At 40.8% G+C, this 23,079-nt stretch overlaps 1 protein-coding gene across 1 annotated transcript in view; it reads right to left on the reverse strand.

Annotated features, from left to right (window-relative positions):
• The window catches only part of RELN (reelin), a 279,441-nt gene that overhangs the window by 57,246 nt on the left and 199,116 nt on the right, over positions 1-23,079 (reverse strand). Inside the window, 8 exon segments of the mRNA XM_032687702.1 lie at positions 4,683-4,890; positions 5,781-5,938; positions 8,010-8,245; positions 10,365-10,565; positions 10,943-11,114; positions 14,345-14,550; positions 18,205-18,391; positions 19,021-19,158. Of these exon segments, the coding sequence (XP_032543593.1) occupies positions 4,683-4,890; positions 5,781-5,938; positions 8,010-8,245; positions 10,365-10,565; positions 10,943-11,114; positions 14,345-14,550; positions 18,205-18,391; positions 19,021-19,158 (1,506 nt within the window).

A 23,079-nucleotide genomic window follows, 5' to 3' on the forward strand; every position in this document is an offset into this window, starting at 1 on the left:
ATGGCAACCTTTTCATCTGTGTCTCTGCATGAATGTTTTTCCACATCCTCCATTTTTCGCAAAACCGCTTTCTGCAAGCCTTCTAAAGCCACAAACCTCTTTGAGACAGCCTGGCTGGTTTTGACAAAACTCCGGATTGGTCTGGAACATCCACATTTAGCTATATATAGCTAATAATTATCCCATCTTTGTACTCCAAAATATTGTTATTTTTTTTTTCCAATCTGCAGCAATGCCCTCATATTCTTGCTGAGCTGGTATTTTTTAATTGTGACTCTGTGGTTTCAGTGTAGTTTACATTTCCTCTTAGATGCGCTCTGTTGTGCTATGTAGCAGCAATTAATTTCAATTAATGTCCTGCTGCTCGCTCACCAAATTTCACTGCATGTCTCAGACATTCATTTGAGTCTTATTGGGGCATAACTAACGTAAAGAGCATTGAGATGACTGGGAATGCCATCACCCCCTCATCTACACCTTCTTCACAGATTGTCTGCATTGCACATCCAAAACAGCACCTGAGCATAGCACAGAAACTGGACTCAACCCCACAACGAGCTTTTGCATGCTGCAAGTTGCCAATGCCATTCTCCTCCTTGTTTCCCAGCCAGTTTTTAAATTAGGATGTTGAGAAACCAGGCTTCATTAATCCTATTGCCTGTAGATAACTTCTTTATTTAAAATACTACTTTTGAGGTGAATTTGTGTCTCTGTGTGAAGAAACAAGGCTTGATTTACCACTCAAATAATTCCCCACAAGGATAATTCTTTTGGTTTAGGAAATTTGGTCCTAATTTTTGTAGTGACTTTGGTAAAATCACAGACCAGCCACAGGACTACAGCCAGAGTCAGTACGATGCAGACAGGACTCCAATTTCCCGCATCCACTGCTACATACACAGTTCATGATCCTCTTCTGATTCTAAACCCAACCACATTTCAGTTCTGTTATCAAAATCTGTATCTCCTATCTGAGATGTTTTGTATATCCACAGGGACTAGGACAAGCCCGAATATCCTCATCGATCTCATTTCTAGCACAACCCCATAGATACCTCAAAAATCATAGTACTACATCATTTAGCCAGGCAGGTCCTGTTTGTTTGCTGCAGCTCTGTTGTCTGAGACAGTATTAAGGCAATAAAACATCAGACAGAAGTTTCTGAGGTGAAAAGATTTACAGTCCTGTGATAAAATTGTCTTTTATGCTTGTCAAAAGTAAAGATCATTACAAAGCAAAAACAAAGGACAAAAAAACCCCCCCTTTCTGCAGAAGGGTGAATCACCCCATCTGATCCATAAGTGTCTGACCCAGAACATCCCTGGAGTGGTTGTACAGTCATTAGCAATGGAGTCTGTAAAGCGGACAGGAGCCAAGACAGCTAACAAGCCAGATGTCACCACTTGGAAAAAGTATATATATATTGCATGGTTTTCATCTAGCTGCCAGGTAGACACTGTGTGCAAATGCTCCTACTGAACAGATAGTGAAGTGTGTCATAAGGGACAGGCCATCAAATGGGAGGCAGTAGCTCATCAGCAACCAAAATGCATCCATGGATCAGATTGTCAGTTGACACAGAAGGATAGAAATACTGCCAGCGAAATTGTGCCTTTGGCGTATTGGGCCATACAATAGGGAAGGGATGGGGTTTTTGAAGTGTAAGGCAAAAAAAATGGTCTGGGTGAAATGAATTTTGACACAGCTCTCTTATTGCTATGGGACACTCTCTTGATATCTGGGGAAAAAAAAGTGTAGTCAATCATATAAAGGAAAAAGGAGACAAATAGGACAAACAAGGCTATGATTATGATATCACTTAATGTATATACTAAAAATTGAGTGGTTTTTTATGATCGTTGGATTCAGGGCACAAGCTTTAGTTTTAATACTCTTAGTGTGACATCTGAGTTTGGGACTGTCCTGTTGGGCTGCTTCCCTGAGCAGCACAACACACCTTAGGCTGGCAAATCTCAGCCCTCTGGAGCAGAGTGAACCAGGAACTGCTCTGCTGGGAAGAGAAGGGTGAATGGGAAAAGGGTCTTTGTACTTGAAAAAAAGAAGAAAAATTATTTACATTCCTTACAAAAGTTTACCCTTTACATTCAAAAAGCTGTAACTGCAGCAAGATGATGGGGAACATGCATAGGTAGATCTGCAGCAATTGCAGAATGAAAATAAAACTTTAGTGTCTTGCAATATTTTTCAATTTTTCAATCAGGCTCTTCCATGCCTGATTTAACTAAACAAGATCTTAAAAGGTCTGGGAAAACACTATTAACCTGAAAAATAAGCAGCTTAAAAATCTACTGCAGGAGTCTCAGCCTTCCTATTCACAACCCTCAATCCACATATCTAACAGTATGTCTTTCAAGGCATATTTTCCTGCTGTTTACCCAGTCACTGAAACCTCCCAACCAAAAAGCCCTTGCAAAAATAAAAGATAACTGTGCAGGGGCTAAGATGACCCCTAATAAGATAGCTGAATTCTATGCAAGGCATTATTGAATGCAAAAAGTAATACCAAAATGGGAAAAAGTGCTTTCCTCTAATCTCCTCTTTCAAGTGATATTAATTTTAGCTTCAATAATGAAAAAAACATTCTAGGCTGAGGAATTATTTTCTTTTTACAGGATGGGTCTTTCAGTTAACCCCTCACACCCTCACAAACTTACTCTGCCTTTACTTCTAGTAAAAAAAGACCCAGTTTATGTTACAGTTGGAATCAAACATTGAAGTGGTATGCATCTGTTCAAAGCAAGGTGTCTGAAGCTGAATGTCTACATTATACATGGCCAACATAGATTGCCTTATAATTAATGAAAGAAAGAAAGACATGCATCCAGAAGACACAGCACTGGCCTTTGCTACACCCTATTTTAGGAAGCAGCTATTCTCTTCTTGTAACACAAAAGTAGTCTGGGGTAATTGCTGTAGTCTAAAGAGTCCATGCAGCATGAGGTGGCTACTACCCTTTAGCACAGACTGAAGAAAGCAAAAAATCCATGTTAGTCCCATTTGTATTTTGAGAAGACCACTGTGTTTGCTCTGTCTAGCAAACAGCTCAGGGTTGTGGCTTTGAGCTTCAATTGTTGAAGGAAGTTAACCTCCTCAGTGTGATGCTTAAAAAAAAATAAAGTGTTGATGTATTTTGAACAATCAGTTGCAGAAGGAGAGCAGCTCACACAGTGAGTACATGCTCAGAGGAGAGATCTCAGTTGCTCTTATCAAGTGTCCGTCTGGCCATTTATGTTCTAGGTGCAGTTTTAAGACCATGTTTGTGACCATGTTCTTGTGCAAAACAGAAGCAGCAATAGATTAAAAAAATCAAGAAAGAGAATTGCTCAGTATTTTTAAACTTCTTTTGGCTTTTAAAATGGCTCAAACTCTGCAAAAAAGGAAAGTTATAAATATGAATATCTGGCATTAAAATTGGTTTCAAAGTAATATTAAAGCTAAAGGAAATACTTTTATAAGAAGATTTCTCCGTGAAAGAAGGAGTAGCTCAAAAATACTGTTTGAATATAGACTTCTTGATGGTGTGGTTACATCATGGATGCTTCACAGGACTAATAACAGGTGCTTTAAAGATGGTGGAACAGAAATGCTCAGATCTTCCCAGAGTTCCCAGAGACAAACATGTGCTTGTCCAAAGCGTATTTGTCAAACAATTAATTATTCTAATTATAAAATAATTAAAAAAATTATATAAATATATCGTGACAAGACAAGCAGGGGACAGAGGAAAGGCAGCTGGTGCTGTGCTGGGCAGTGCCAGGGAGCAGCTGAGGATGTCCTGCAGCACCCACACTGCCCTGCAGAGCACCGCTTGCCCGAGCTGGAGAGTGGTAGCAGTAACTTGCGGCCAGACTTTGCTGAGTGATGTCACAAATTAAATAATGGAGCAAATCATGGCATTACTTACTCTCAGAACAGTATTTGTCAGGAGAAGTATCTTTTATTAAGCTAAATGACATAATTGTAGGGTGTGCAATGTTTCAGGTGGGAGATCCCTTATGAGACTGGACAAAGCAGCAGCAAACTCCAGACTAAATAGTGGTTAGAATTAACAGCTCTTTGTTTATTCTAATTATATTAATCAGTTAGACAATTTGAGAGAAGAGGATAATTGCTGCCATTGGAGCAGGATTCAGTGGCAGCAGGGAGAGAGGTGAAGGCTGGTTACCCTCTTGGCTATGAAGAAATAATTCACATTCCATTCCTTTGCACTTCTGACAAGTGGACTAATTCACAACATCTGGCAAGTATACAAAAGCTCCTTGCTATGCCATCATCATGCCTGCAATTCAACACAGTCAGCAGAAAAGGAGTTTTTCTCTCCGGTTCTGGGCAGAGCCTTAGTTTTTGTGCATTCTCAAGACCATGTCTTCTGCCTGTCCACCTAGAATACAATGCAAACTATCTTCTCAGAAGGATGGAGAGTTAATATTTTATTTTATGTAGCTATTCCACTGTTCCTAACCTAAGTATTCTCTTTCAGAAGAAGGAAATAGTACATCAGAATGAAGAAAGAAGTATTTTTTTCTGCCTTTAAGATTTCTTGTACAGACTACGATTGCCAGAAAACCACTTCCAACCTTTTCACATCTACACTTGCAACAGGGCAGAAGAGACAACATGAATACACAGGCAATTGTGAGAAGCAGCACTGAGGATTGACCTGATATTTGTGGTGTCCAGGGGAACAGTCCTCGCCTCCCTTTTGCCAGGTCCATTGAAGTACAGAGATTTTCCATCGCTGAGCACACCACAGCCTGTCCCAACCTGACCTCCTGTTATCTTGTACCAGAGAGGGCTTAGCTTCCTCTCAAACCTGTCGAACATCTCACTGTGATTAGGCACATTAGACACACAGGTTCCATGCGATGCTTCAAAAAAGAAAAAAAGAGGGAAATGCTTTGGTGAAACTGTGCTGAACAGAGCAAGGGTCAGATACAGTACACTGGCAGATGGTTCTGTTGCATCCACATGCGACAAAGCACTAGGCTCTTCTAAGAAAATGCCCTGATGATTGTACCTTTTCAAACCCACTTTACAAATTTTTGAATGCAGAATAAGCCCTCTTCCTCTAAACTCTAAGATGGCTTATTTCACTAGGTGAAAAATAGCCATGCATTATGCTGATAAGGCATTTTTTGTAAATAGAAAAATATTATCCTTTTATTTTATTTTAAACAAATCGAACAAAAGATGTTAGCTTATTGCTTTGTTGGTATAGAGGGTTGAAAAGAGCGCAGTGTACAACTGGTTGTGTCAATCACTGTTTCTTTCATCGGTTTTCGATTTTTTTCTATTTCAGCATAAAAGCACCTGAAACCAAAAGTGAGCAGAATTTTCCACAGAAGGGCCTGTCAGAGCATATGTTCCCTCTTGGTCCCATGCCATCTGATGGCCAGGGGACTCAAAAATGGCAACGATTCTTTTGAAGATGATCCAAACGCTTTTAAGCAGACTTTTCAGTTTATAATGTTTTATTTTGTTTTCTCTTTTATTGCTAGTCCCTTCCCATTCATGCAGATGGTGATGTTCAAAGATTGCAATTGCCAGAAACATCAATGGTGTCCGCTGCCTTCAGCTGCTCCGCTTTGCCTGTGCTGAATTTTATTTAACAAAACAAAAAGATTCTTGCTGGCAGCCCATGAAATATACGTCATCATACATTTTTCCAGAATACTGGAAAGGAAAAACAAGATGCTAGATTTGCAGCTTTAAGTCAGCCAATGCTTACTATAATCCCACCTGAAGAGGGCTGTCTTACCTGTGTAGCCCAGGTCACAGAAGCAGACCCCAGAGACACAGTCCCCGTGGCCATTGCAATAGTTGGGGCAAGGCTCAGAAATGTAGACGCCGTCTAAGCCAAAAGGAGGTACACTCTTGTGGGAGCTGCTCTCCTGGATCCAGCGGAATCGAGTCTTACTGCAGAAAAACAACAAAGGACACAGTATTACTATTCCCAGCTTCAATATCTGCTGCTCCGTGTTTAAGATTAAAAGGATCTTTTCCTAAGTTTGCCTTTTGCAAATAGGATGCCTGAAAAATATTTCTGACATCCTACATTTTTGTCCAGCACTGCTTAAGGATATTTCTTCCAGATTTTTTGGATGCATTTTGACTTCCTCTATTTCCCTGGCCTGTATGTACCAGTGTGATGCAAAGAACAAACACATGGTTTTATCAACAAAACTGAATGATTAGATGTGACTCTGAAGATGCCTTTTACTACTCAGTTCAACCTGGACTACTAATTACATATTAAAATCCCAGAACTCCGTTTCTTACAGTACTTACAAAAGGAACTTAGTAATGGCAGTGATGCAGAGTTTGCTATGGGATTGCACACTTCTAAGTAAAAATTTTCAAGTTATTTTGATACAAAAAAAGTGCCACTTTCTAAAAATAATGGCAAATAACATGTCCTACAGGACATGAGCACAGAAATACTAAGTTCTTATTCTTGGATGACAACACAAAATTCCTAGAAAACAGTGATTTAATCCTTAACTTATATAACTGAAGCTGCTCCAGAGAATTCAATGAGCTAACACTAAGTTACTCCAGCTGATCCACTGCATAGGAAATTTGTTGAAGAAAAAATATTTTAGTTATTCATTTTCAGTATTTAGCTTTTAACTAAATCATTTTATAGGAGCTCCAGAGAGGGGAAGGGATTTAAAATCTCACTGCCAATCTAATGGATTAACTAAGATTCTCCTTTCTACTCTGCCTAAAATATGATAAACCTATTGCTTCCCCTTTTCTGCTGTGCACTGGGATTTGGTAGGTAGGTGATCATCGTGCTTGGGCTCTGTACCAACTGATGAAATGTGAGCCTCTCTAGTTAGCCCATAAGCCACAACTTCTGAAGTGACCCATTACAAATCCAGTTTTCAACATGCCAAGAGCCTCACTGGAGTAACAATACTTACATTTTTAATGTATTAGCATCAGCTTCTTATTCCTGATCACATTACTGAACATAATGCCAAACAGATTGCTGCTATTGATTCTGCACTGCTTGTTTTGGGTAAATCAAATCAGCTGGTGTCAGATCTGTGCAATTTGGCACCTGCTTTTATTGGCTAATTACTGAAGAAAAGACAAACTTGTTATGGTACACGCTGCTATTTCAGTCCTTGCAGCAAAGGCATCAGCTCTCCTGCTACAAAATATGCCACACACTCAAAATCTGTGCCTGGGCTTGAGGATGATGAGTCCATGGCAGAAGGACGGGGCTGAAACCCCGGGGCAGCACTGGGGCAGTTGCCTGGGGGGCGAGAGGCAGGAGGCAGCAGGGACATGGCCAGGGGCTCAGTGGGGACAGATGCTGGCAGCGCTTGGTGCAGCCAGCAAATCAGATTGGGTTGTTTTACTGCTGGGGTAAGACAGAGAGTAAGAGGAGTGAGAAACTTCAGCCAAATCCAAGTGAGATTGAGAAAAGCTGCCTGATTTCAAGGCTTATTTGTGTCTTCCAGCACCTGATATTTTCTCACCAGTATTAACCCGATGCTGAGGTCATGCTTGCAGGTGAGCACACCTATTATTCCTCCATTTTGCCTTTGGCTCTCCTGGCCACCTTCAGTGACACAGCACATCACACAACAGCCCAAATACCTTTCTAAGGTTTCTTTGCCCAGTGGTAACTAAAATTAATCCTGTTCAACTGGCTTATTTGATTCATGTCACTTATTACTCTCTTGCTGGTGCTTCTGACCTAACTGATATATATAAAGACTGATGATGGTTGATGTCAAATTAAAATGTGCTGGGTGCCTTGCTGCTTTGTAATTTAGTTCTATAAAACAATCTGACACCTTTAAAATGGAAAATGTCTCCCTGTTTTGGGGAGCACAGTATATTTTTCCCAGATCTGCCATTTTTTAAAGCTGCTTTTATTCCCATCTTTGCAGCTTTTTCCCAGTGTGCCACCACAGAAGCAGCAGCTAATTCATGGGTCCCACTGGCATCACTGGTTTACAATGCACAGTACCTGGCTGCCAGTGACCTGGGGATAACAATAGTAATCCTTGTCCAGTCCTCAAAGTCTCCCGTGTGGTACACGGTGGGCTCGCTCAGCTCCCGGGAGCTCCCTTCGCACCCCTTCATGCCCGGAGAAGCAGGGTAGCAGCCCTCCTTCACCAGTGACCAGAAGAGCCCAGCATCATGTGAGTACTGAAGCAGAACGGGAGCAGAGCTGCTGTACTGGTTGGTGCAACCAATGTTCAGCTGCAAAAAAAGCAGAGCATCAGATATGAGCTGAAGAAACCTGCACTGTTATTAGTATTTATTGTCTGCAGACCACCTTTGACTTTTTGGTTTGGGAGGCTTAATGCTCCAAACACTTGCTTTGAAACCCTGGGTAGGGGTTGATAGGACTGATGGTAGGACTCTGTTTCCTACATATATATGACACGTCTCAGTAAAAATTCCCACTATCCCTTCATTAAGGCTGCCGAGTTCAGCACACCAAAAGGTGCAAAGAACTTTTCAAGGCTCCCTGTGCGTAGCGTGCCCCAAACAGCAAACTGTGCACAGGGCACCTCTATGCCCAAGAGTGGGAAGAGCTGTATACTCTGAGATCCATCCCATCTGCAGTCCACCCAGTGTGACCAGAGGATCAGCCTGACTCCCAGGTGAGCCCTGACCACAGCCTTGTCATTGGCCTTGCAGGAATGATGTCTGGGAGTTGACACTGCAGCTTGGGCCCTCAGAATAGAGTAAAATTGGATTAAGTAGAAAAATGCACATTAAAATGTGAAAAGAGAATGTAACCAAGACAAAAATCAATTGCTGATTTGAAGTTTTCAGTTTCATTTTTCAAGCTATCAGAAAAATATTAGTTTTCATTATTTTCCTGCAGGAATTCTACTTGAGCTATAGAATGTAAAATGTAAAACAAAATCATTCATGTAAAATGAAATAATTCTGACAAATTGCTGTCTTTGAGTTTATCAATGCAAAATTATTCCAGCTTGCTATTTAAAATGGAAATTTCACAAACTTACAGAAGCATTTAACCGTATGCTTAAAATTAAAGCATGCAAATAAGACGAACACATTTATGTGCAGGCTGGTTTAAAAGCTTTCCAAAAAAGTCTGAATTCAGGCCTTAAATGATAGACTTTATAAAGAAGAACTCACTGTTCTGTGATACATGTTGTTTATGTTTTGTGTATTTGTGTTACATTGCCAAGTGCTTCAGTGATGAAATGTGTATGAAACATTTTTAAGTATTGATTTTTTTAGCCTAAAAATTTTTTTAAATGCTGCTGCTGATCAAACCTACAGAAGGGAGACTTAGTCACTGAAGTAGAGGAAAGTGGTGAAGAGGCAAATAGCATCTTTTTTCAGGCTAAATAGTATTGATACATTGAGATATTTTTGGGTCTTAGTTTAAAGTATAAAACTACAAGCAAAACTCACTCAGAAATTGTACTGAAATCCCTCGGTTTGTATAGCATTTCATTAGCATAACTTTTAGATGAAACGAGATTATTTTACAAATCCCATTATTTCTAACTAACTTTCCTATTTATAGAACTGTGGGAATTGTATTTGAAAAGCTGCCTGTAAACATCTGATCTCTTTAATAATTCCACTTGTAAATTATTCAGTGTCTGTATCCACCAATTATGTAAGGACCATGTATTTGTGGTGAGCTCATTAAAATTGCATTGCAACCAACCTCCAGAATTCACCAATGGGATTTCATTATAAACTCAATAAAATTTTGATTAGGGTTCAGAAACAAGAGCTTGTCAAAGCAAATATACTTTCTTTGGAGCCCATATTCTGATGTATTGTCAGACCACTGAAATTTCTGTAAGCCCTTTAAAAAGGAAAATGCTAATTGGAGCCTATATTCATTGACACAATGAAGTAAATTATATGAAAAACCCACACTGGAGTACAGAGCAGCTTGTAAGTCCTTAAATAGTTTAAAATACAAAAATGTACGCAAACCACATTGGAGCTTTTGTACTCATGGAGCCCCAGACGGGATAAATCCTTTTTTTGCTTGACATTGCAGTAGCATTTCCTGGTACTGACTTGAATACAATGACAGTCACTTCAACCCACTTGTGAAATGTGTTCACGAACAAAAAGCTTTAAAACTTCTCCAGAGGAGTAAAAACGCTCTCGTGCACCAAGGTTTTGGCTATCCTTCCAGAAAGCAGAACAGCATTTTATGCTGTTTGAATTCATACTTGTGCTCTTCACATCTTTCTACGCAATGGTCTAGTTTATCACGTTGATTTGACCTGTGGCCACAGTGGTATCTTGCAAGTGTTGACTAAGGGCAATTTTAGGGATATTCTTGCAGGGATTTATGTTTAAGGAATACCTTGAACTGCAGGACGTATCCAGGCTTCAGACTTAAATCTCGAGTCACTGCAAACCGGTCTCCATCCGATTTACCAAAGAGCATGGCAGAGGGCGTGGCAGAGCAGAAACTTTCATTTTTGGTCATCCCTTCGTTGGCCAGCATTAACCACACACTCATCTGGTTCATGGGGTAATCGAATGCTGGCTTTTCATAAAAGTTCTGTTAGAAATGAAAAGGAAAGCCACAAATACTATCACCTTGCAGTGTGACTTCAGAATAATTCCCAAAATGATCAACTTTCAAATTTTGCAATTTGTATTTTCTGTCATTTTCAAAAAATTGTAATTTCCAAAACTTCAGTCCCGACTTTTTGAGGAAATACATCATTACATCCTCTGTCACAAAGATTAGGAGCCTGATGATTTTGTGATAAGACCCAAGTTATTCCCACATAGAGACACAGCTGCAAACACTACAGATGCTTCTTTAAATAGACCCAACATTTTCAAAGAAAATTATATTCAAACAAAAGTCTCCTAACAGAGAGGATGGTCTCTGGTTCGTGGGGATGCCCAGAGGCTGCTCTTGCTTATTACCTGTGGTAAAGTGGGATTAACAACAGGAATGATGTGCTTCTGCTTCTCTGACAGGATGATGATGTCATCGATGGCCCACTGATCATACCCTTCCCCTGAAAACACGGGCTGCCACCAGCGAAACCTAGTGCAAGGTGTCTTGGCTGCAGCTGGCAGCTCCAGATAGACAAACCTGAAGAACGGAAGTGAAGCAGAACTTTAGAGAGCACAGTTTGTAGAGAAATGTACCACTGAAGAGGGAAAAGGGGCATCTATCTTACAAGTCCAAAGTAATTTGCATTTCCAAAGAAGGGCAACAAAGCTGACAAAGGGTCCAAGAGAGTAAGTCATATAAGGTGTAGCTGAGGGAGCTGGAGTTGTTTAGTCTGGAGAAGACAAGGTTCAGGGGAGATCTTATCACTCTCTGCAACCACCTGACAGGAGGCTGTAGCAAGGTGGGGGTTGGCCTTATCTCCCAGGCAACCAGTGACAAGAGGACATAGCCTTAAATTGTGCCAGGGGAGATTCAGATTGGACAACAGGAATAATGTCTTCACTGAAAGGCTGGTTAAGCATTAGAATGAGCTGCCCAGGGCAGTAGTGGAGTCACCATCCCTGAAAGTGTTCAAAAAATGACTGGATGTGGCACTTAGTGCTACGACATGGTGGTGTTCAGTCAAACATTAGATTCAATGATCTTGGAGGTCTTTTCCAACCTTAATGATTCGATGATTCTATTATTCTAACCTCCTATATATCTAGATACCTATTTATACACTGCATATGAAGAAGCTGTCTTTGTCCTTCCTGTCTGTGGAAAATGTAAACTCTTTAAGAAAATGTCTATTTTTTATGATCTATTACTATATTGCCAAGCACAATAAGGAACTGATTTGAACTCTGCAGCTTTGAATTAAACTGTTCAGCTGATCCATGTTCAACAAGTCTTAATGTTCTTCTGGTGCCAGGAAGTAATAGTGAAATATGCTGGCAAAATTAATTTCTCATTCTCTTCTGCTGATTGGTCCTATTTGTAGAAAAAAGCATCATTCTGTTACAATGCAATAGATTATGTAGCAGAGCCTTCTGCGGGTAAAAATATTTCAGCCCTCCTATACATATGTTTATAAAAGAACTTGAGTTTGTCTCAGTTTGCTTTATGTTCAACTTAGGAAACACCTTACTAAAATGATGTTAAATAAAAGTTAAATTTTCAAACCTAATCACACTTATGTCAAAAGTACAATAATTAGTTACTTTCTCAATCCTGTTTAAGACAACTTACACATATGCATTTCTAGATACAATATTTTTGGCACTCTTTCTTTATATCTCGTTATTTTGTGTCATGCACTCTGCTTCATTTGCCAGTGAGGCAGAGATAGGAGAAGAAACTGTTATTTTCCAGAGGATTCCGAGATTTATGTGTTGGAGAATAAGGAATTGTCAAAAAAGATCTAGACTGCATTTGAAACAGCAGGAAAATAAATGTGCATAGCTATGTTCTGTAAGGACCATCACTCTTGATTGCTCAGAAGGGCAATATTTTGTCTAAAAACAATGTATTGGATAGCCTAGTGATGAAGGTTTCAGTATTTAGCTTCTTTGTTGAGTGTGTCCTGAAGGGAAGGTGGTAGCTGTAGTTTTTCTGGATTTTAGTACAGCTTTTGATACTGTACCTCACAGCATTCTTATGGACAGGTTGTCCAACCATCGGAAGAGTTGTTTCAGGGTGTGCTGGGTGAAGACCTCGTTGAAGGGCAGAATTCAAAGGTTGGGGTGAATGGGGCTACATCTGGCTGGTGACTGGTCACCAGCAGTATTCCTCAGGGTTCAATCCTAGAGCCACTCCTGTTCAATATGGATCCTTCTCAAGGATCTGGATGCAGGCGTTGAAGCAAGTTTGCTGATGATACCAAAATGGGAGGTTGACTCTCTTGAGGATCAAGAGGTCTTTCAGAGGGATCTTGACAGATTGGAGCATTGGGATTGATTAATGGGATGAAATTTAACAAGTGGGAATGTCGATTCTGTGCCTAGGATGGAGTAACACTGAGCACAAGTATAATCTGGATGTGGCTGGAGATCAGATCCAGATCCCTGCAGAAAGGGATCTGTGGGTGCTGGTCGACAGCAAGTTCAAAAGGTGTCAGCAGCATGCCCTGGCAGCCAAGAGGGCAAATGTGGGGTGCACCAAACACAGCATCACCAGCTGCTCAAAAGAGGTGACTGTCCTCCTGTATTCAGTGTTGGCGTGGCCTCACCTTGAGCACTGTGTGCAGTTCTGGGCCCCATGGTCTGAGAATGATGTGAAGGTCCTTGAATGCATCCAGTGGAGGGCAACAAAGCTGGTGAAAGAGCTGAAGGATTTATGAGGGAAGGCTAAGGATATGGGCTTGTCTAGCTTGGAGAAAAGGAGGCTGAAGGCTGACCTCATTGCTCTCTACAGCTTCCTGAGGAGGGGATATGGAGAGGGAGATGCTGAGCTCTTCTCTTTGGTATCCAGTGGCAGGACTCATGAGAAAGATTCAAAGCTGTGCCAGGGAGGTTTAGACTGGACACAAGGAAGCATTTTTGTTCCAAGAGTGTGGTCAAGCACTGGAACAGGCTTCCTAGAGAAGTAATTGATGCCCCAGGCCTGTCAGTGTTTTAGAGGCATTTGGACAATGTCCTTAACAACACACTTTAACTTTTGGTCAGCCCTGAAGTGGTCGGGCAGTTGGACTGGATGATCACTGTAGGTCCCTTCCAACTGAAATAGTAGATTCTATTTTATTCTATTGTATTCTAAACAAAATTCAATAGTTTTATACTTCCAAGTGCCTAGATGGCCTTTAGAAAAAGACAGTCCGCCAAGTTACAGAAGTCCTTCTGAAAGCGTTGTTCATTGCAATGCAAAATGACAAGATGGGAAAACAAAATTATTTGCATGTTGACAGACATGGATGATAGGTAAATGATAGGTAAATTTTCACTGGCAAGGTATCTTAAAGCAAATTTGAAATGCTGAACATGAATTCTTCTCTTCCTTAAATACTTATTTAAAGGAGCTTTTGTTTTACGTGACATTAATACATGTTCATTAGATCTGAAACCAGAGTCAGAGGAAATGGCAGATTTCTACACCTCTTTTGGGCAAGTTCTGTATTTGCTTGCTAATGTTTTGCAGATATTAGAATTTTAGTCAGGTTTCATATGGGAGGTAATAGGAAACTTTACATTTTACTTCAGTTTTTAAAGGTCCACTTTCATTACATTTTTTATTCCTAGTGACAGGAGTTTACTGTGGGAGCCTGAAAAAGTTTCCATATATTGGTGGCTCTAAACATTATAACCTGAAATTATTATTCATGTTTTCATAAATTGAGAAATATTTTTTAAAAAGCTGATACAGTATGGATATAATTTAGACCAAAATTATACCTGGGTTTGCTGAAGTCAGAGAAATACATTTCTGCTAGTAGCTGCCAGTTGATACCACCATTATTGCTGTACTGCAGCAGCACACCTTCTTCTCTGCTGTCAGGTTTATTGCATGAAGAACTGTCTCCTCCTATTTGGATGTAAAACTGTACAAAATCCACCCATGTTGTGTCCAAATCCCAGCTTACCAACTGTCTTTTTCCAGCCTACGATACAAAGAACAGACGGCAATAATAATTTTAATTATGACACCTTCATTATGAATAGAAATATTTAAAATTCAGCACAGATTAATATTGCACAGAAAATTACACAACATGGAGAACACTGAATTTTGTGTTAATTTGATCTCTCAGTTATTCTTTTTGGCCATCCTTTATGTCTTAATGACCCTGATATGATCCCACAAGTATTTTTATTACTAGATTTCAACATACAATGCAACTACACAACATGATTTCCACACAACTATTTAATCTCATTCCTTCAAGGTCCCAAGTACATCCAGAAGATAAAGAGCAGATGCTGGATATCCTGAATCAACCAGGGTTAAATTTTTAAGTATTCAGCTTTTTAATGATAACACTCAGAGATGTAAAAGGCTATTTCTGACATCTCATTTCCCCACTTAAATCTTGCACTGCATAGGATTACCTGATCACCTGAAATCAGCCCCTATAATACCTGTTGCTTGAAGCCCACCTCCTATACAAGAACCGGGGCTTGGCATTTTCTCTTCGTGTATCACCCAAATAAGATTTGTTCCTACACAAAACTATACTCTTTTCCGAGTGAGTATTGTAAATCATGAACCTCTCAAATAAAAACTGTGGATTTGGTTTCACATTTACCTAAGCATAGCCGAGAGAAAAAAACAGCCTTGTAAAATTTAGTGAATGTCTTTTCCAAGACTGTTTTTGAGTTCTAGCAGGTCAATGTGGTCATTTTGTGCATGATAGCAAAGGAGGACTGAGCATCTAAAATAAAGGTTTAAGGTTTAAAAACCTTTTTTTGTAACGGGAATTATCCCATACCCCTGTTCCCTTTGTGCCCTGGTGCTTGAAGCTGATCTTGTGGGCTTGCACATCAACAAACCTACAAGATGCTGATATGTGACATGAAGCTGCCTGCAGCAAGGCAGGACACAGGATGAGAGCAGTGTCCCCATGGAGGTGCCCTGCATGCCCTGCATCTGACATAACCCTGCCCCAGCACAGCACCGTGCTGCCCCAGGCTTTTACAGCCAAAGCTGTATGTGTGCAGCTGGAGGGAGGATGCAGGGATCATATTTCTGCATTTATTAAAGTAGCTGCGACCTGGCACCACCCCCCCAAAATGGAGCAGAACTGTCAACATGTCCACTGTTTCTCTAAAAACTCACAGGTTTCTGTCCAACTCCAAGCATAAAAAGGTATCAAAAAGGAAAACCTGGGCTAAGTTATATAATGATGCCTATGTTTTAAGCAATATTTTTCTTTTCTCTTTCACTTGTACATTTATGATCCTCATGGTAAATTTCCAGACAAACTTGAGGTAAGCAAGTAACATGATCTTGCTGAACACAAGGAACAAGATTATGAGCTGAGATTTAAAATACCATCTGTGTTTTTTAAGGATCATAGATGAATTTAAATCTGGTTTGACTCACCACCTCTTTCCTCTTTCTACCCAGTTCAGGGTAAACCCAGCAGATAAATGTATATTGCTTTCTTTCTCAGAACGTTTTGCTTTGCTGGTTTAACAGCCTGGGTCCATAGCTCATTTGCAGACCCTACCAAAAAGGCCACCTCACACCATGAGACTAATTTCCAGAAGCTGAACACATGTGGGTTTGCAGCTCAGTTAGCTTGCACCACTGATGACAACTAAAACCTGTGAAGCATCCTTTGACTCTCAAAAAGCTCATATAGATACAGTCATACTGATTTGGTTTTAAATGTTGCCTGCTGTCTTGGTTTATTTGCTGGTTTATTCCCAGCTGAGCGAATCCCTCCTGGATGGTGCCATGAGAATAAGATGAGCTCAGACTCGGGTGCAGCCCTGATCTTTCCAGTGCAGCCTCAGATGGCTGGCCAAGGTGACACTGATAATCTCTTGGTAGTTTACTTTCACAGCTTCGTTTGGAGACTCACTGTAATTTGAAATAATCATCATCAAATCAAACCAGTAATGGGTAATAATGATGCAAACACCCTTGCTGCCCCACGGGCAGGTGTTGCCTGGCTGCCTGAGGGTACCCAACGAAACTATTGCAAGTGGGTTTCCACACACCCCAGAGCAGCTTTGCCTGCCAAAGGGGTAATCATGGAACCAGGTTAATTAAGAAAGGGCACAAGTGGCATAAAACCTCAGAGGAATTGCAGAGGCTAATTGAAAAAGCTTTGTACTGTAAACACGCCCACAATTGATTAAAATGAGTTGTAAAACAAAAACAGAGGGTTATCAGAACACAGCCAACATTAATTCTGGCAGCAGTAATTGATTGTGGCAGCAAACATTAGACATTCAAATAAAAAGTGGCTGTTTGAGCAAATGAAAAGAAATGGAGCCTGTGAATATGAGTTCCCCAAAACAATATAGAAATGTTGGGCAACTATAAAAATAATTTTTTATTATATACCAGCATGGTCACTAGACACCTTGAAAAAAATCTAAACAGAAATTAAATAAACCACCTTCTGTTGATGGCACACAGACTGCTACTACTCCAGAAATGAATGATAACCTAACCCTTAGAGATCAATAGAAAGAAGCCAAGAATTTCTAAATGAGTTTTTCACTCCTCCTTAGCAAAAATCAGAAGAAAGATCATAGCAGGTTCATTCTAATTTAGCAAACTACTTTTGAGAAACTTGGCATAAGGAACTGAGCCAGAAGGAAAAACATCTAACAGAGAAGACAATTATATAAAAAAATCCAATTATCACAATTAGCTAGTTATACTGATTGGTCTATTATAAAGTTTTCAGTGCAGAGCTGTATTTCCAGGGGAGTTGGATGTGAGACTATGTAGGAGTGTTGAAAATTATTTCATGGGTTAGATTTTCGTAATGAGGTAAACAACACACAATTACACAGCATTGCATATTGGGTTATTCTTCTGGGACTAATCTGGCTCTCATGACAGCAATGGCAGTGTGATCAAACCTTTAAAAGAGAAGCACATAGCTGCATTTATACTCTTCCTTTCAATTAAGGACAAAACAAATCCTAGTACTAGACCCGAGGAAGAACAACAAAAAAAATAAGTCTGTGATTACAACCCGTAATCTTACATCTGGTAATAAAGATATCTTTTTATTTTAGTTATAAGTGCTATTAATTAGCAGAATTCCCTATATCTCTTTTCTGTTCTATTATTTTTTGTCTGCAAAGCATCCAAGTTATGCAAAAAAGTATGCTCCTACAGGCTAACCACTATCTAAAATCCTGGAGGAGTTGGTTTTTTCCTCTAGTTTTGGCCCTATGATCTCAAATTAAGCTGATTGTCCCGTGGAAAGCCAACCTTTCTCCATCTCTTACCCAGATCAGTACAGACAAATCAAATGGGAGGTGTTGAATGCTGAGAACTGTCTTAAAACAGAAAATATACAACTAAGACATTATGAATGTACAGCACACTGGTAATTTACCTCCTTTCATTACAGCTGGTATTTCTTGAATACATAATGCATGTGTCTTTCCCTATCTCTTTTGACTGTTTTGTTCTTTACCTGCAGAGCACATCTGTGCTGTTTAATGCACTTCTAATACTGTGTGCAGCTTTCTGCCGCCTCCTTTTTCGCTGCCATACAACCACATCATGCTCCACTCAAACCTACAGAATGGGCCTTTTGCTGTCTCCCATCCCTCTTTAGTACCTTGTTGAAGTAGAGCGAGGAGCCAGATGAGATGACCCCACAGCCTTCTTCAGGCTTGACGATCTCTCCCCCAATAATCTCCTGCCACTCTGTCTTCAGAGTGTCTGGGTTCTCAAAATCAGACATGATGGTTGAAGAAAGGGGATTTTCAGGCTGACATTCAGTACCCCGAAACCCTGAGTCACACCTGGAAAGAAGCGTAAACGTAACAAGCATTTATTTGACACTGACAATTAGTTAAGGTGGCGCAGTGACCTTTTAAAATTAGATGTGAAATAACGAATCATTCTTGGACTGGAATTTTGGAACATGGAAACAAACTAGAATAACTGGAAAAAACCACTGTATTTTATTTCTAGAAAAAATCCCTACGGTGTCCAGAAAGTTTGAAGCTGGCAGGCAGTAGTCTGTGCCCTTGGTATTGCACCCATTCTGACAGCAGCTTCCTAGCAGTGCTGAGCTGGTCCCTGGCATCCTTCTGACCCAGTAAAACAGCTCCAGCACTAAGCTCATCACTGGAGTTCTTGTGCAAAGGGCTGGAGAGGCCACCAGGACACCTGCAGCAGGGCAGCTCTGTGCCACTGAAAGCTCTTCCAATGCTTGGGTCTGCCAAGGGTAAGGGTCCTTGGACAGTTGTTGTGGAGCAACTGGCTGTTAATGTTGCTTGAATGGTCTAACCCCTCCATAGTGCTTTTACTTTTTAATGTTTAATCTAAAAATAGGAACAACAGCCAAGAAAAGAAAATTATGGAAAGTAATAAGATACCTGAAGTATCAGGAGACCATTGTTAAGAGGGACTGACAAGGGATTTATACCTGCAAACACCGTGGTCACACCAGCCGTGCCCGCTGCACATGTTGGGACACTGCTGTCCAATGTAGATGTTGTCCAAGGCCCACTCATCTTGGGCTGTGTAGTAGCACTGACTCCAGCGGAAACGCGTGGCACTGGACCTTAAAAGCAATAATAATGCTTTACTTTGTGACTCTTTACAGAACTGTAGGAAAAAAAAGATAAAATGTAACTAAAAAAAATAAAGTTGACAGCACAATCACAGCCCAGGCTGCAAAGGCTGGCACAACCAAAGACAGATCTTTGTAAATTGTCTTTTTAGACAATGCCACTTGCTGCACAGGGCTATATAATGGACTTTCCAGTCATTGATGACATTTCTACATAAGCGTTACAGGGATTTTGGGCATTATTTTAAGGTAAGCCTCACAATGAGTATTCCTGGATTTTTATTGAGTCCCGTTCTGTGATGGGTGCAAAACTAGAAAGGTGGATCTAGAGCATGACTTTGTTTTTTATATTTTTGGTCATAGTTAACAGGTCAGAAGTTGTGTAAACAGGTTCCTTCTGATATTTATTATTAAAAAAATTATTAAAGCTCCTGAGTGTGTTCCTCCTGTGTTTTTTTTTTCCCATACAACAATAGTTGACTATTTTTTTTGGATATGAAAATTTCTTTTTGTCAGGATGATTCTAAATTAGATTTAGCTCACATGTCTCTGGTGACATTGAGATCGCCAGTTTTTGACAAAGATCCTCTTTCATAGTTTGTATTTTTTTCCACACTGCAAATAGCTTGCTCCTGCACAACAACTCAAAATCTGTAACACCCAAGGTTTGTGGTGGGGAATCACCAAATTAAATTTCTTGCCTAACTAAACTCTGGATATTTGTAATATTCTTCAAGCAGAAACCTTGTTGTAGTTTCTCCTTTCTAGTTAGTTTATCTTCAACAGCTTATTTTTCTTTAATATAGTGAAGTCAGCTAACATTATCTATTAAACAATTCTTGTTGTTGGCCCTCTAGAAGATTGTCCAATGGGACACTGAAATTTTCCATGGGAGTGACTCCTGCTAGCCAAATCCAGCCTGACATCTACCACACTTAAAAACCAAGGCTGGAGAAGAAACTGAATCATGAGAACAACAATTTTTGTCATCATCAAGCCTTTCCAAGCTGTCCTGCCAAACTGTGAACATCCAACAGGTTACAGATGTTGGCTAGTGGCCACTCCCAGATGGTGGATGCAGACACCCTCCACTTGACGTTTGTGCCGGAATGAGACTAAAAAAAATACATTGCACGTGAAATGAAACAAAGATCAGAAATCGTTCGTGGTGGGGGCAATATGGGCACTGAGGCTGGACCAGAGCTGTGCAAGGGTAGGACAGAAAAAGCAAGGCTGACTGAAAATTATAAAATCATATTTTGAATTGGGAAAGGCCTGTGTCTGGCCAAGGGCTGGTTGGAGGGAGCTGAGGATGAGAAGCAGGTGGTTCCTATACGAAGCTTCTTTTCTAGCTTGTTTCTGAGCCATATGGTTACATTTTGACAGCACAGGATATAATGCTGTTACTCTAATTTAAGATAAAAAACCCTTTCCCCACCCCCAATAATTTATGTTGAATAAGGCTTATTAAAATGAATATTGTAAAGGTGGCCAAGCCACCTGCTCACATGTATAGAAGAAAAAAAAAAACAGATAGAGCCTGGGTGGCTGAAGTGGACACTGTGGCAGAGCAGTCAGCCATTCAGGTGGCCTTTCAGTCACATACTAGAAGTTTAATACACACGTGCAGAAATTTTTAAAAGACCAGTTTTGAATTGCTTTAAAAAAAACAAGTGAAGGTGCCTAAAGGCTTGATTTTTAATGGAAATGATCCTTGTTGTCTGTTCTAAGTATCTGTTTGATATCACAAATACTGTAAGCATTTTTACAGCACACAGAGTTAATCTGCAGGGGCAGATACGCTGATTAAATAATCCCTCAGGATATAATGTATTGATGGGTTACATTAGAAGAGCTATGAATTATACATTAAGAGTGCACAATGCCAGTAATCTGCACACGAAGAGCTTCCTAGGCTTGTGTAGGCACAACAGACAGTCAATATTCACCACAATTATTTACTGTTTATTTTTTGAGTGCTCTGTGGCCAGCACATCACCTCAGTGGTGAGGTTCATGTTCACTACAGAGTTTTAGTGGCACCACAGAGAGCCCTGACAGAGGTTTTAGGCTCTGGAAAGAGCAGTAACAACTGGTGCTAACTCTAATGTGTGCTGAGGAAAATAACAATACTGATACAGAAGAATGGTATTAGAGCAGGCAAACACACACACCTATGAACTCCCAGCACAATAAAATTGTGTCATGTTGTTTTCCCAAGTAACAGGAGGGAGAGCACTGTGTTGGGCATCTCTGGCTTTGTGTCATGTTGTTTTCCCAAGTAACAGGGCACCTCTGGCTTTCATCAGGGATAGTGTATGGGTAGAGGTGGGGTGTGAGACCCTGCAGCCCAGAGTTATTTACAGTAAAGTGGAAGAAATTTACAGTGTAACACGCCATGGAAGTTTCACGGTGCCCAACAAATGGTGGTGTCCCCTAAACACAGCTCCTGGTGTTGCATGATGTGGCATTGATGGCATTGACTCTGCCTCTCACTGGCTGCTGCCGGGTGCAAATGACCCTTCAGGGTGGCTTTGGAGCTGCACCATGGCTGGTTTTGGGGCACAAAGCTCACACCCAACCTACACAAACAGCGGGGAGAGCCCAACCCTGTGTAATGACAGGGAACACCTCTGTGCCCGGTGGAGCACCACACCTGAGGCCCCACTGAGAAGATCCCTGTGCAGCTTTGGGACTGTTCCCAGGGCTCAGCCTGCACCACGAGGCACAGAGCTCACACTAGAGCTCACATCCCCTTCTGGGGCTTGTGTGGGTTTCACCTGACCAAAGTGTTTCTCCGGAGAGTCTCACTGCAGCATTTCTGATGCAGGGGACTGCCCCTGCCAGGTGCAGAGCACAGGGCCACACACCGCTGGGGTAGCTCCATCTTCCTCCTCAGACTCCTCATATTGGCTGCACGTCAAGCCAAGGGTGTGCTCTGCTCCACTTGTGACTTAGAAGTTCCCCCAGATAAATGCAGCGATTGCAGGAGGTTTGTTTCTACCATTTAAGGGGAGGGGGAGGAAGGCAGGAGGCTCATTACTGCCTGGAGATGAACATGTAGCCGAAACGGAGGTGTGGCGACGGGGGATGGTCCCCGGGGAGCCACATCACAGCGGGCAGGGGTTATTTTTATCTGCAGACAGCGAGCTCTACCCTGGGGACAGCTTTGCCACTGCGGGAATTCCGTGGTCCCTGAGCTGCTGCCAGGGGTCCCGCGGGAAGCGATGCCACCGTCACAGGGCTGCGGGCAGCGAGAGCTGTCAGAGATCCGGATTCCTCCCTGCGTGAGGGATAATGTGTGTTAGGCTGAATTGGCAATTGTGAAAGCAACGCTGCTGAAAAGCCGGTCCTGCTCACTGTTTTTGAAAGCTTTCCAAGGCTGCTCTGCACCTCAAGGTAACAACAGCTTAAGAGGATTATGCTGTTAAAAATGGTAATCAACAATTTAAAAAAAGCCATGTTAATTAAGAAAAGAGAATAAGGAGATGAGTGTCAGCTGCATTCTCAGTGATAAAATACTGGTTTTCTGGACAATCACCATTTGGACATATATTGAAATGGGAAGTGCAGCACAAGTAAAATAAACCTCCCTAGTTCCTCATATTGTTTCCTTTTTTTTTTTTTTTGTGCTACTGGAAGGCAATCTGGCTTTCTGACGACCTTATATCTAAGTCAGGTTGATGTCAAATAAAAGTCATTGTTGCTGTGTGACATTTTACATAAGCACAAGGAAATCATGTCCCAGAAGTACTGCAAGTGAAATGATGTTCTTTCTGTTATAAAATTTTTCAGATATGTGAGTTAAAATAAAATCATTGCCTTCCCTCCTGATATTAAAAGCCCTAATGATCTAATGCAAATTTGAGGCTGATAAAATTATATTTGCTACCTTCTGAGTTACCATAATTAC

This window comes from Chiroxiphia lanceolata, chromosome 5 (genome assembly GCF_009829145.1).
Source record: "Chiroxiphia lanceolata isolate bChiLan1 chromosome 5, bChiLan1.pri, whole genome shotgun sequence".
NCBI lineage: Eukaryota > Metazoa > Chordata > Aves > Passeriformes > Pipridae > Chiroxiphia > Chiroxiphia lanceolata.